The 13,535-nt window shown below is 37.5% G+C and overlaps 1 protein-coding gene and 1 long non-coding RNA gene across 2 annotated transcripts; both read right to left on the bottom strand.

The window, feature by feature from the left end:
* Positions 1–608: 608 nt before the first annotated feature.
* On the bottom strand, positions 609–2,397 carry LOC115789383 (uncharacterized). Its single transcript, XR_004020694.1, has 3 exons — positions 2,315–2,397; positions 1,136–1,362; positions 609–689 (listed from the first exon to the last, which is right to left on the bottom strand). It is a non-coding gene; the product is annotated as an uncharacterized LOC115789383 (long non-coding RNA).
* A 906-nt stretch (positions 2,398–3,303) lies between these two features.
* opn4xa (opsin 4xa) lies at positions 3,304–12,941 on the bottom strand. The gene is given in 11 exon segments (XM_030742773.1): positions 3,304–4,542; positions 4,649–4,797; positions 5,414–5,588; positions 5,673–5,780; positions 5,997–6,158; positions 7,194–7,365; positions 7,467–7,670; positions 8,747–8,761; positions 8,764–8,879; positions 10,838–10,979; positions 12,851–12,941. Coding segments are annotated over 11 exon segments (1,320 nt in total). The 5' UTR covers positions 12,903–12,941; the 3' UTR covers positions 3,304–4,517.
* Positions 12,942–13,535: the final 594 nt, after the last annotated feature.

The following is a 13,535-nucleotide window of genomic DNA, read 5'->3' as shown; positions in this document are numbered from 1 at the left end:
GTACACCTGTGGGGAAAGTATTTTAAAAACATGAGTAAACCTGTATAGCTGAATCAAAGCTTCATTAAAGGAGGCTGATTACAATAATTCATGCAGGCATCTGCAGATAAATAACAGATAGCTGCAGATCATGAGCCGAACAAACTTACTTTGGAGTGTATGTGCTGAGTGGAGGTGCAGACCAGTCAAAATCACAGAACAGCACATTGTTCCTGCACAGATACAAAGCGACAGATATGAGATAACTTAGATTATGAAGATGCAGATGTTCAGCAGCTGTGTTCACTAGTGTTTTGATTACAGTTCTCTGAAAGGGTTCAGTTGCTGGACCTTGCTGTTCGAAATTGTAGGCAGGTCATAAAACTGTAAACACAAAAACCACAGGTGATCAGACGAGCTGCAATACTACCATCTATCCACCAGGTGGCAGAATTTATCCTCTCTTTTAGACATAAACTGAAACTGAACATGTGACATCTGTGAGATGAAAACAAATCTGGATGATTGAAATATGCGGATGAATAATCCTAATGTGCCTGAATGTTTCTGCTGAGGCTCACAGAGGTCAGTAATATGTGGGAGACCACAATGTGAGAACAGGAGCTTACTGGGTTTGAAGGAGCAGCGGGAGGAGCAGTGGCCAGCGCTGGTGTGGGGACGCTGTTTCCAGGTGACTGATGCAGCAGGTTCTGTGGAGGGAAGGAGAAGGTTCAGAATCCATAATACTGACACGTAGTGCAGCATTTCAAATACCACATGATGACCACCACAGAAACAAACAGTATGTGTAGAGAGACTGAACCCTTGGTAATCTAAATCTTCAGATTCAGAGAAGATTGCATGAACAACACAGAGTTCAGTGATCAGTGGGAGGAGAACATCTGCATAAAACTACATTCATCCATAGTTTTTACTTTTCTTAACAGCTTCACTTTGCTCTTCTGAATTATTACTTTTGAATTATGACTCACTGGCAGTGATTACATTTACTGATCAGCAAAGCTTAACACCACAGTTATACATGGAAGGAAGGTGACCGATTTTTTCTTCCATCTGGTCTGAAGCATCCAACAGTTTTAAGTACCTTTATCAATAAAAGTCTAATGACAGCTGTCCCTACCTCTGGTTTTCTCACCTGTCCCTGGCTGAGGGGGGACGGGCGGCCCATCGGAGAAAGAAGGTGGAGGTGGAGGGTTCTGTGTTTCCCCCAAGAGGACAAGTAAAGCAGCCTCAGTGATGGAAGAAAACTCTTGCCACGCCATCCCCTCTATAGCACGGTCAAACTCTTCTCTGATGGGGAGGGGGTGGTTATTTGCTGTATGTCACAACTCTCCAGAAGAATGGCAAACTCTGTCTGGGATCCTGTGGCACACATTCATGGAGGTTTTGATCCTCTTAGAATGGGACTTACATTTTATATAATTTATCATACAGAACTAAACTAAGGACAAATATTATGTGGGAACAAGTTGTATTTAGCAGTTAAAATCCATTAGTTTTAGAGTATTTAACAATAACTTTTGGTATTTAAGTTTAAATAAAGAGGTCAAATACCTTTAAAAGTGTTGTATTTATGAACAAACTGAAACCAAACTATAGTTCTTACTTTGTACTTTGTTGTAATACACGATCAGAGTCAAATATAATGCAGTTACACACCCAGTTACCCAGTTATACATAATATAGTGATTTGTTTTCAATGTTATGTATCTGATAATTAATACACATTATATAAATTATATAATTAAATAAATTATATAAATATTTATATAATTATATAGATAATATTTAATAATGCTAACAAGGTACATGAGTACAAATTTCCTTTCTTTTTAGTTCAGCTTCAGCTCAACCAGTTACAACATTAAAATACTGACATCTATGATTTGATGCCTGATTAAACTGAATTTATATATAATCTATATTGCAGAGGGAACTACTGTACATTTATTTAACAGCTGTAGTAACAGGTTACTCTGCAGATTAAATTTTTACAGGCGTTCCTGTGACAAACTAGTACAATATGAATATTAGAGATGAAATCATCCCAAAAGACGATTCATTTGTACCAACAGTTTGCTGTATGACATAAGCTGCTGCTTTACGTCTATTTTTCTGATAATAATGCTGCACTTTTTGTTGTAAGTAATTCAAACTGAACTTTCTACACTTTGTGTTCAAGTGGAAGGACACGGCGAACACAAGATTTATGTAGAAACACAAACTGGGTTAAAAAAAAAAAAAAGTCTTGTGTATTATTCAGGAAATTCACTATATAAACTTAAATGACCTTAAAATCTATCTACGTACTTACCAACAATCTTCAGTGATGGTTCTGGTGTAGGTTGTGAAATGCTGTTTTAAAAAAGTGCTTGCTTTGGGAGTTCGGAAACGCAGGTTCCCGGGTATATTGATCACGTGACAGTTTGGACCCGGAAATGGAATTCTGCGTTATCGCTTAACTTAATGATGCACTTTAATCTAATGAAGAGTAGCAGAATTGTTGTTGTTGTTGTTGATGTATTTTGCTTTAAATTAAATAAAGACAGATGTTCAAAATAATTTGCAAAAGAACATAAGGAGACTTTATTTATGGCTGCAAACACACACATAAATATTTGATCAAAGGCTGAATGCATAATCTCAGTGATTGTGACAGTTCTGCTTCCAGGAACATGGACCGTAAAAAAAATTGGTGCATATTGTGTTTTTTGCACAGTTGAAATGCATTATATTCACACACTTTGCTTTATAACAAAAACATAGCTGCAGGGAATAAAAGGTAATAGAAAAACATTTCAACCTGACTGTGATCCAAGTTGGATCAGAATTACTTTCTGTTTGAATAAATGTTGAATTGTGGGCTAACTGTGTTACTGTCTCCCCACTCTTGAGCTGTAAAACTCGCAATCTGCAGACTCAGGGCAGCAAATCACAAATTCATTATTGTTATGCAGTGACTTTAATACATTCAAATCAGCTCAGCAATCAGCCACACTCATTATAACCAAATATATCTAACCTTAATAACTGAAGACTCTTTAAATATAAATGTATGTAGCCTAAGTTATAATTTAAACAAATAGATAAAACTAGCTTCCTCACTAATGTTTCAAAACCAGAATCCTTGGTCTCCTTACAACAAGTTGATAAACAAATCCTTGGTCACACACACACACACACACACACACACACACACACACACACACACACACACACACACACACACACACACACACACACACACACACACACACACACACAGATTAATATATTTGCAACATAATAAATTATAATGGGAACAAAGTAAATAAAAAATGATTTTGTTATTTTATAACTTTATTTACTCTACTCTCATTTCAGCTCAGTGTGAGCAGTATTAATATACTGCTGTCATTCAGACTTGCACTAGTTTCTCCTTTTCCTGCTCTCACTGTGCACTTGCACATCACTTGTGGAGTGGAGCTTGCAAGAGGCTGAAATAATATTAAGTGACTACAATGAAACCGTGAAATGAAAACTTCCCGATGAGTGTCACACCGACTATAATATGAGAGCAAGTGAAGGAGAGACGCCATCAGAAAAAAGCTGGCCTGTTACTGAGTAGCACCATACTAATGGCAGCACTGATTCACTGAATCATTGTCACTTATTGTAATCCAGCTTTTTGAGTCATGATTGGGCAAATATCTGATCCAAGTACTAGACTGGTGAATCCCTGCATTTAGCATTTAAAGAAATCTTTAGACAGACTCAAATTGTTAAGCACAACAGTCCAGAGACTGTACAGCTACAGTCACACTAGGGGAAACAGTGATTGGAGACCATCGCATGACCAAAATTAATGTGACCGCACGCAATGAACTTGTGATCTTCTTTTGAATGTTTGCTTCAAAGACCATTGAGTTGCTGTTTTCAAATCCGCAGCAAAGCAGCGATAAAGTGTCTGACATCTCCTGTCAGTCTTCTGTTGGTTTGTAATTGAATGGGGTCAAGCTGGCACTTACATGCAATCTGTTTGTGATAATGTTGTGATTAAGTGTGATAAATTGGTGAACATCTCAGACCATCTGTTGCAACTCCATCCAGCCAGAACCTCGTGGATTTGAAACAGAAATTCCAGGACAATTGCTGCAGTACAGCAACATGTTGGCAAACTGTTTGCATTTATAAATGAGAAAGCAGTTATTTGCTGTGAGTAATTGCATTCTGTGCAAAGCAGACCACAAAAGTTTGCAAACAGGTTGCCTCCCACCAGGCCTTCCTCCAAAGGCCCTTCCGTGAAGTTGAGTGTGAAGACGACGCCGGATTTCACATGTTCAACATTTCTCCGATGTCTGGCTGGGTGAGAACCTCACAATCATCATTTTCCTTTTGTATTTTCTGTGCCTTGGTTTCTTGATAGTTAAACTCTTTATCACGCTCATCTTCATGTTTCTTTGGTTTATTCCAGATTGCCCTTCCTCTTCCTTCCCACAGGCAGTAGGGTTTTGACAGACTCGGGCAATAGATTGTGGTCACACCTGTTCACTGAACCTTGCTCTGAGAATTGAAATGGAATATAAATGTAAGCAAAATGACATGGGCCTTTATGGGAAAAGGACATACTGTCTTTAACACCTTTGAGATTAAAATGATGAGTTCCTACCTTAGCTGTTCCTGGCTTTGGCTTTTCTTTCTTTTTGTGTGTTTAGTCAACGACTGATTCTCTTTGTCTCTCAGAGTTCCAAGGGAATAGCTGGACCCCAAAGTATGGCTCAGATCAATAGGATTCAGCTCCACATCACTCCAAACATGCTACAAGAAATAGATCACGTTAAGTCTTTACATCTGCATATTTACAACATACATCTGTGCTTTTATACTTGTGGTACAACCACAACTACAGACATAACTAGCTAACCCCACAGTGAACATACAGGAAAACACTTGATTAAAAGAAGCAATTCAGTATTAATGTGCCATTGAATTTTCACTGCTGTGGACACCGAGTAAACTGGTGTTGAACTCCTGCCTTCACTAAATTAGTTTCCAGTTTGAATTATAAAGTTTCATCTTCCAAAAGGGCTTTTTTAAACCACAATTTTTCATAATTAAAAACATAGGAGCAAGGCAAGGTTATTTGCCGCAATTGTGAACTCCGTGTGCAATATAATCATTGCTAAACTGTCATCAGCAGTGAGAAAATATTGCAGCAATCAGTGTTCATGCGCTAGTGTTGAAAATCTTTCTCATCTTTCTTTGGATACATATATGTAGTCATAAAAAAAAAAAAATCTGGGAAGTCTTGGAAGATTCACGAGTCACTGGTAAGTTCAGAACAATGCTCTGCTGATGAAAGTGTTAACGCTTCACATTCTTGTTCAGCGTTTGTTTCTGCTCTTCAAAGACGAGCGCAGCATCCAATACTCACTGTGTCTGTTGTAGTAATGGAGGAAACTCTGTGCAGCTTGGTCGTGGAGACCGATGACTGTCTGCTCAGCACTGAGTCCCTTAAGGAGGACTCGCTGAGCGACACTGATATGCAGTCCTTCCTGGGGGCATGGGCAAGGAAGTGCAAGCAAGGCACTTTTTCTGCGAGGGTAAGCCTGATGGGGAAAAAAATTATGATCTCTCTGCAAAATGTGATATTACTTTTCAAAATTACCGGTTAATTAAACCATTGCATTTACCTATATTTTGAGTGAATGATGGCATATATTAGAGGATTGTAGATGGCTGATGACTTGGCTATAACACCCGGGACAGATTTGGAATAAGGGTTGAGAATGCGTCCATATCTGAAACATGAAAAGAGTTGACAAGTGTAGCGGACATCCATGATCAGTGGTTTGAAATGCTTTAAGTAAAGATATTCTACTAACAGTGGAATATGATATGAATAGATGAACAATACAATGCAAATCAGGGTCTACCAAGCTATCTATACACACCCAGTGATGTCAGACTATTGCAAAGACTTTTGAATAATAAAGTGCCTAGCTGATCATATTTACCCAGCCCATGCTATGAGGGTGACACATGCATAGGGCGACCAGGACAGCACAAACACTATGATGACCACAAAGGCAATCTTGGCTAGCTTCCATTCAGTCTTGATGGAGTTTTGCTGGATCAGTGTTGACTTCCTCATTTGATTGCCCAACTGTTCCACATCTCTATTAGGAGACAAAGAATTTTGTAGTCAACAGTATATTATAAGCCTTCAGAGGATGAAATTAATTTTTTGAAGGCATATCAGCTGTTGAATTAAATGCAGTGACAGATGAAGTGAATACCCTTAACACGAAGCACTCAGATAATCAGATAAGGCTAGCATGACAGATGCTTACTTTGATCACACAGACATCATATGCATGCATAATATGTATTGATTTGTAAATAACTGGACATGAATAACTTGAGATTATTATATAATATACTATATTTCTAACTAACTAGGGAACTCATTCTCTTTCTCTTGACAATACTTTAAAGATCAAAACACATTTTTGGGGTCAACTTGAAAGGCAGATGTGAAATGTAAAAGTTTATAATTTTCCTGCTTGACTAGAGATTAAAACTAATATTATCCTAAGGTAAAGCTAAAAAGAAATCTGTTGTCAAGGTTACTTCAATCTATTTTGTTTGCATTTCTGAAATTGCATCAAATAAATAACTGATGTGGCTGAATTTTTCTTTTTTTTTTTTGCAGCTTTTATCAACAGTGGAGAAAGAGATGAAATGGGGGAAAGATACAGGTAAAGACACGAGGGCAAATTGGTGACGGGCCGGGACACCAACCCACGCCGCCCGCACCACAATGTGGCATGCGTATGTGGTCGCTGGCTTCACAACTAAGCCACCCAGGCACCCTGATGTGGCTGAATTTGCAGGACTTAATAGAGACATAATAAACAATAAGGAGTGCAGTCAAAATGTTTTTGAACTTTACATTCAGGCTTTTTATCAGCAAATTAAATCTTTTTGATCAAACTTTGTATACATACTAAAAAAGGGGGAAAGGAGATGTTAGTTATACCATATAAAGAATTTATATTTAACAAATTAATTTCAAGCATCTCAATGATGTCAGGATGTCAATGGTGTAATATGACTTCACGGTATGATGGGCTTGTATGCATTTGTCACAACCACTTTCTAAAAACAGTATTTAGTTATGTATATTTAATGATAACGTGATAAAGGTTTACCTGCTTCCTTGACGAATTGCTAGAAACATGCAGAGATAACAGTAGGATATAATGCCAAGAGGGACGAAGAATACGAAACAACACAACATCAAAGTGTAACTTTTATTGGCTGGAGTGGATGTTACATAGTCCCATGTGCATGAGGTCATCAGGCCTTCTGGTATATATGAACCTTTAGAAAAATGACAAAGTCCAATTAAAAAGTTGGTATAAAGTATGATAAAGAGGACAGTTACTTTAAAAGACTAAGGAGGGAGGGATTAAGTCACTTACTCCACCCTAAGAGTGGCGCGAGGCTCCAGGCTAATGAATATAGCCAGACTAGGGCAATAATGAGGTAAGTGCGTCTCGTGGACGTCCATCGTAATGCCTGCAGAGGTTTGACGATAACAACATAGCGGTCTATAGAGATGGCCAGAAGATTTATCATTGAGGTGATCCCAAATAATGCACCACAGAAGGCATAGATTTTACATCCTGTGAGGGATAAATTAAAAAAAAAGTACACATTTATTATTGGATTCCTTGGTTCTTTAGACTGATAACTATGTGTGTGTGTGTATATATATATATATATATATATATATATATATATATATATATATATATATATATATATATATATATATATATATCCTCAGATGGACTACAAATCATGACCTATTATACCATGTCATTATTTAATTAACTAAAACTAAATTAATTAACTAAAACTTAGCAAATATGCAGAATCAGTGTGTGAAATAAGCATGAAATGCAGAAGCAGTGTGTGAAATAAGTACACCTTTACTGCTTCCATAGGCATTAAGAATGAAAGTTGGCCAATGAGCTTAGAAAAGCAATTACTGCTTCCCTTTTATCTGAGAAGGGTTCATGAGGCCATTTCCAAACATCAAGTAGAAAACATTGAAAACAGTTGCCAATCTTCACAAGAGTGTCTGTCCCAGCAAATTCACCCCAAGGTCAGACTGTGCAATGCTCAGAGAAACTGCAAGAAGCCCAAAGAACTACATCTCAGACTCTACAGGCCAAAGTTAGCATTTTAAGTGGTAAAGTTCATAAAAGTACAATTAGAAAAAGACTGAACCAGTATGACTTGTTTGGAAGTGTTCTCTCTAAAAAAGAACATGGCAGCATGGCTTAGATTTGCAAAGTTGCATCTGAACAATCAGCTTTAGACAAATGAGGTCAAAGTGGAGATGTTTGGCCATAGTGTACAGCACCATGCTTAAGAGAACTGTGCATAAACAAATCCCCAGAAAACTCAATGAACTGAAGCAACCTTGTAAAGAAGAGTGGCCCAAATTCCTCCACAGTCATGGGAGAGACTGATAAAGTCTTGCAGAAATAGTCATACAGAAAACTATTACTTCATCTTATTGCTGGTTCTACAGGCTACTGACTCATGGGGCTTTCGCAGCTTTTCACACACTGCTTCTTCATATTGGCTTAGTTTGTGTTTTCATGTTGTATTTGACTTGCAAAACCTTAGAAACGACAAAGGATGTGCTTTTTTTTTTCACCATGACTGTAACTAAATGTAAGAAAAATACCTGTTTCACCAAAATCCAACCCTTGTAAAGGGAGTTAACAAAGAAAATGGGTGACTGTGTAATTGCCATGAGGAAGTCACTGACTGCCAGGTTCATGATGAAGAAGTTGGGGGGTGTCCGTAGCTTCTTGTTGCTGTAACACAAGATTAAAAAAAATATTTTTAATAAAAAGCATTTAGTACCCTACTGAAAACTTTTGCTGTAATATGATTGACAGGGACATTGCTACTGCACAATATTGCTCATTTTGTACTGTGTGTGAGAGCTTTTGTTTGCCCTGGAGTTGTACGCAGACATGTATAATTTGTGTGAATTTGCCATTCTTAATAAAGGATTTACAAGATAATAATTGAACCCAGTAATAATTGTCCAACATGTTTTAGGTGACGTGTTAGCAAAGCTTCAACACTAATTGATTTTTTAATGACTCCTTTGTTTTAGCCTAAGGTCCCAATATCAATCAGTTAGCAAATATATTGACACAGATTTGTGCTGTTAGCAAGAAGGATCAGTCAAAGTTGAAACTTCATCTCCAGAGGTCACAAAGCCAATTTGTGAATGGCCTTTTAATTGAGAGCCATCGTACAGGGAAACATCTACACACCAAATCCAAAAATTTGTAATGAGGGAAAAATAATACAGAGACAACATAAGTTTCTGTTTATACTGGGGTCAGCAAGGTCAGAAAATAATTGAGCTGCTGCTGAACATTACACATGAGCTGGATGTGCTTTTTTTTTCTTCAAGCTTGTTGCTGAGAGCAGCTTGTCATAAATTCCCAGAAATCCCTCAAGTACAGCATCGCTCCTCTAACACATGATAAGTGTTGTGAAAATGTTGATTTTGATCAAAGCCAAACTGGAAAAAAATATTTTTCAATGAAAATAACAGAGGAATGGAAGAAGAATTATTAGTTAATATTGGTTAAACTAGAGAAACACAAACAAAACTAGGATATAGTTTCAGCTGAAATGATGGTGCTGCTGTACCTCGACCTGCATGACTTTTACTGTTCACCTTCATTGTGTAGTCAAGGTGACAGCACAGCATTGACTGTACATAAATAATATAGTAGCTGACTGAATTATTGAATTCATGCATTGATTTAATCTTGCAATCTAGCACTGAGCTATTTCTTGCTACTGAATGCCTACAGGCTGATGTGAACATGTATGCTTGGAGCATCTATACTTGCATCTTAATGCAAGAATAAATTGTTTACCCTTTCACTGTCCTGAATCTCTGCAATCTGTAATTTTGTACTGTAACAGGAATGAAAGGATATCACGAGAACTGCAGGACTTAACTTTGAGTTAGTTTTACTCAGAAAAAGAGATGCTGGTATGTAAGCCTTATTTAAAATTCACCTGCATTGTTATTAAATTAGTTGTACTGTTACCTCATTATATGTTTACAAGATATAATTAGACATTATTATATCGGTCATAACTAGAGATGCACCGATTAGAGATGACCGTCAATGCTGAAAGGTATATACAGGTTTTAGATCAACAGTCCAGACCTTTCACCAACTGAAAACTATGGCAAAGAAGAACCAGGATTGTTGAGCAGCTGGTAAAAATGGCCCTCTCCCAATGTTTTGCTGCCATTGAATACAAAGTGACCTCTTAAATGATCATTTTCTCTGTTTAAACACTTTATATTTTCTAATGTGAATAAAATATGGCTTTATGAGATTTGCAGCATTTTTGAAAATTGTATTTTTTTTTTACACAAAGAGTTTAGATTTTATTTCATATTATTGATTCAGTTCTCTTAATACAAAGATTAAGACTGCATGAGTGCCAGTGTGGGAGAGCTATAGTGTTGATACTGTGTCACTGGGAGCTTGTGGATGACATTGCCTAACCTTTTACACTGCTTCAACAAACAATGAGGAAAAAATGTTAATAAAAAATTAGGAATTTTGTCAGGAGGACAAAGTGTGACTTGAATGATGATTTAACAGCACAAAGTTAATTTTAAAATGCTGAAATTATTTTCAGGTTAGGAAAGATACAGTTCTGAAATTCACAGTAAAAGATGAGCATGTTGCTTGCCATCAATATTTCCATAAGGAAAGTGGCTTACCAGTAAAAGGCATACATGACCAGGGCGTTCCCAGTAACACCCACTGCTCCGATCACAGAAACAACGAATGCAATGATGTAGTGAACGTGGTCCTGGACCTCCACCAGCTGATAGAAGCCACGTTCCACATCCATTTCTGTGACTTCAACCACACAGACGTCAGCATCAGTGGATCTTTGTGTACAACAGTTTTTTTTTTTTAAACACACACGCACAATATTCAGCTTTGTGCTGCTTAATTCTCCAGCAAAATATATTATTTGTCATAACTAGCAACCATAACACTGTATGTGGGGCCAAAAATATACAAAAAACTGCAACACTCTACTTAGTTACCATTTCTTGACATCACATTCAATTTGAGTGGATTTCTCTTATTTATGTATTCCTTAAAAAAGTTCCAAATAAATATATTCACTATTTTCCTTTATGAAACCTGAGGAAATCCACACATATCCTACCAACTTGTATCTTGAAACTTAACTGTGAACTTAGGTGCAACGGTATCTGTAAGTTCTACAGTATATAAAAGTCAGCTACTGTTGCACACAGTACAGTGCATTTATTTGGTTTTGGGGGCATTACAGAGAGCATTTTCTGGCTTTTAAACTATCAGCTAGTGACTGTCTATGTGGCAGTGGCACAGTGGGTAGGCATTTGCCTTACAGCCAGAGGGTTGCTGGTTTGAGCCCCTGTCCCTGTGCAGTGTCTGACTTAATCAAAGCTGCATCCATCTGTTCGCTACCTGCTTTGTTATGTGCTGGGCTGCTGCTTTCCCTGGTTTTCCACATAAGGGCGTGGAAGTGTAGTGTGTTGAAAAACAGAGCCATACTGCCAAATATAATTTCTCCAGATGGAAATAAATTCTTCTGACTGTAGTGGTCCTAAAGTCAGTTGTTTAGAGTAAACATGCATCCTTTTTTATTAGTTTCCTCATTTTAAAAACACTGCACTAAACTGTGGTGGTAAATATAACTGATGAACATCACAATGCAAGTCACTTGATTTTGTGAGCAGCAGGTGTTAGCATTAGCTCAAATCTACACTGATCTTAGGCACAGTCTTAAATGCTTTCACATGTCAGGTCATAGCATTGCTCATAGATGTCTTTCTTACATTTAACACACAATAGCGGGTCATTTGCACCATCTGTGTTCTCACTAAATACTGTTTGATCTCACTGGGGGAGAAAAAGACACTAAATATTTAGATCTGGCCTCTCACTTTATTTTGTTCAGGTTGTTCTGCTTTTGTTTCCTTTGTCTAACTGTGCATTTTGATGCTTATTAACCCCCATTTAATCTCTCGAGTTCTTCTTTGATCTATGACTTAATGATAGGAGAAATTATACTATTAGTCTCTTTTAAAAAGTGGTGGGACACAGTCGCTTCCCTAAAACACGTGGAAAGAGAGCTCATTCCTGTTGCCTTATATGCTCCACAAAAACCTTCCAGTTCACCATCTACACTGACATGACATGACAGACTAAGAGTGTATAGTTTATACAGTCTAAAGGTTTCAAAAATCAAATCATTCTTAAAACTAATATTTCAAAACTGATGCCTGTTTGATAGCTGGGATTTGTGGAAGCTTAAAAGCAATTTTTTTTTCTATAAATAGGAAGTGTTTAGCAAATAGATGACCAAGTCAGTGAATTTCTGATCAAACAGGGTTATGTTTTGTTAATGGAATGGAATTAAAAGTGCACATGCAAGATTAACTGCATTCTCAGTTAGTTACCGGTACACAACTGACCTTACATTGCATTAATAAATTGTTTGTTCAAGAACAAGAACATTGTGTCCAGTCCCAAACTACCCTGATCGAATACTGCGTTGAGTTATATATACATATGAGTTATATATAAACATATATACATATATATATCAACATCATTTTTTTTATTGTGCAAAAACACCTGAACATAACATTCTTTAAATAAATATATACTTAAAAGAGTTTGCTGCATACTAACCATATAAAACGTACTAAATTAACAAAACATTACTTTACCTTTTTTTTCCATAAAGTCCCTTTGTTCTGCAGCAGTGAAGCTGTACAGCATATAATGGTGAAAACTCCCCCAAATCCAAAGGCAGACTTCTGCTGCTGTCAGTTCTGGGTAAAAGATGAGAATACCCAGAAGGGCAGAAAGCAAGCAGCAGCACACTGACCCAGCCTCCCCTGCTGGCTTCCCATCACACACAGCTCTCTCATGGCAAAACACATCGATCAAGCTAGTGTGTGGTGCGTGCATGAGGATGTCCATGTGCTGCTGTTCATGTGGCCGCCGTGGTCATGTCAAGACATTCCACGTGACAAATTTGTGTGTGTGTTTTTTTTTCTCTTATGCACATTAATAAATGCATGTCTAATGCCCATTGCTAGAGGCGCAATATGAGCCCCACATCCAAAGCTGTTTACAGAGGAGGTGAGGAAGTGACACAGCCCAGTTCCCTGCTGCATCCCACTGGGTGCTTGGAGAATTAGGGAGAGACATATTGGGCTTTTGAAAAGCATCAGACCTTTTACCAAGTGTCATACATGTTCCATGCTCGTCCTTGTGTAAGGAAAATCCTGGGAAAAGCACTCAGATAAAAGCTTCTCAATGTTTGTCATCTCATGCACAACTGCAGCCTGTCCTCTTATATACTTACTCTTACCCCTTTTCTTCTCTGTGGAGACTCAACATGTATAC

This window comes from Archocentrus centrarchus, chromosome 12, assembly GCF_007364275.1.
Source record: "Archocentrus centrarchus isolate MPI-CPG fArcCen1 chromosome 12, fArcCen1, whole genome shotgun sequence".
Lineage (NCBI taxonomy): Eukaryota > Metazoa > Chordata > Actinopteri > Cichliformes > Cichlidae > Archocentrus > Archocentrus centrarchus.
The sequence above is the reverse complement of the archived record's forward strand: the minus strand, read 5'-3'. Positions and strand labels throughout refer to the sequence as shown.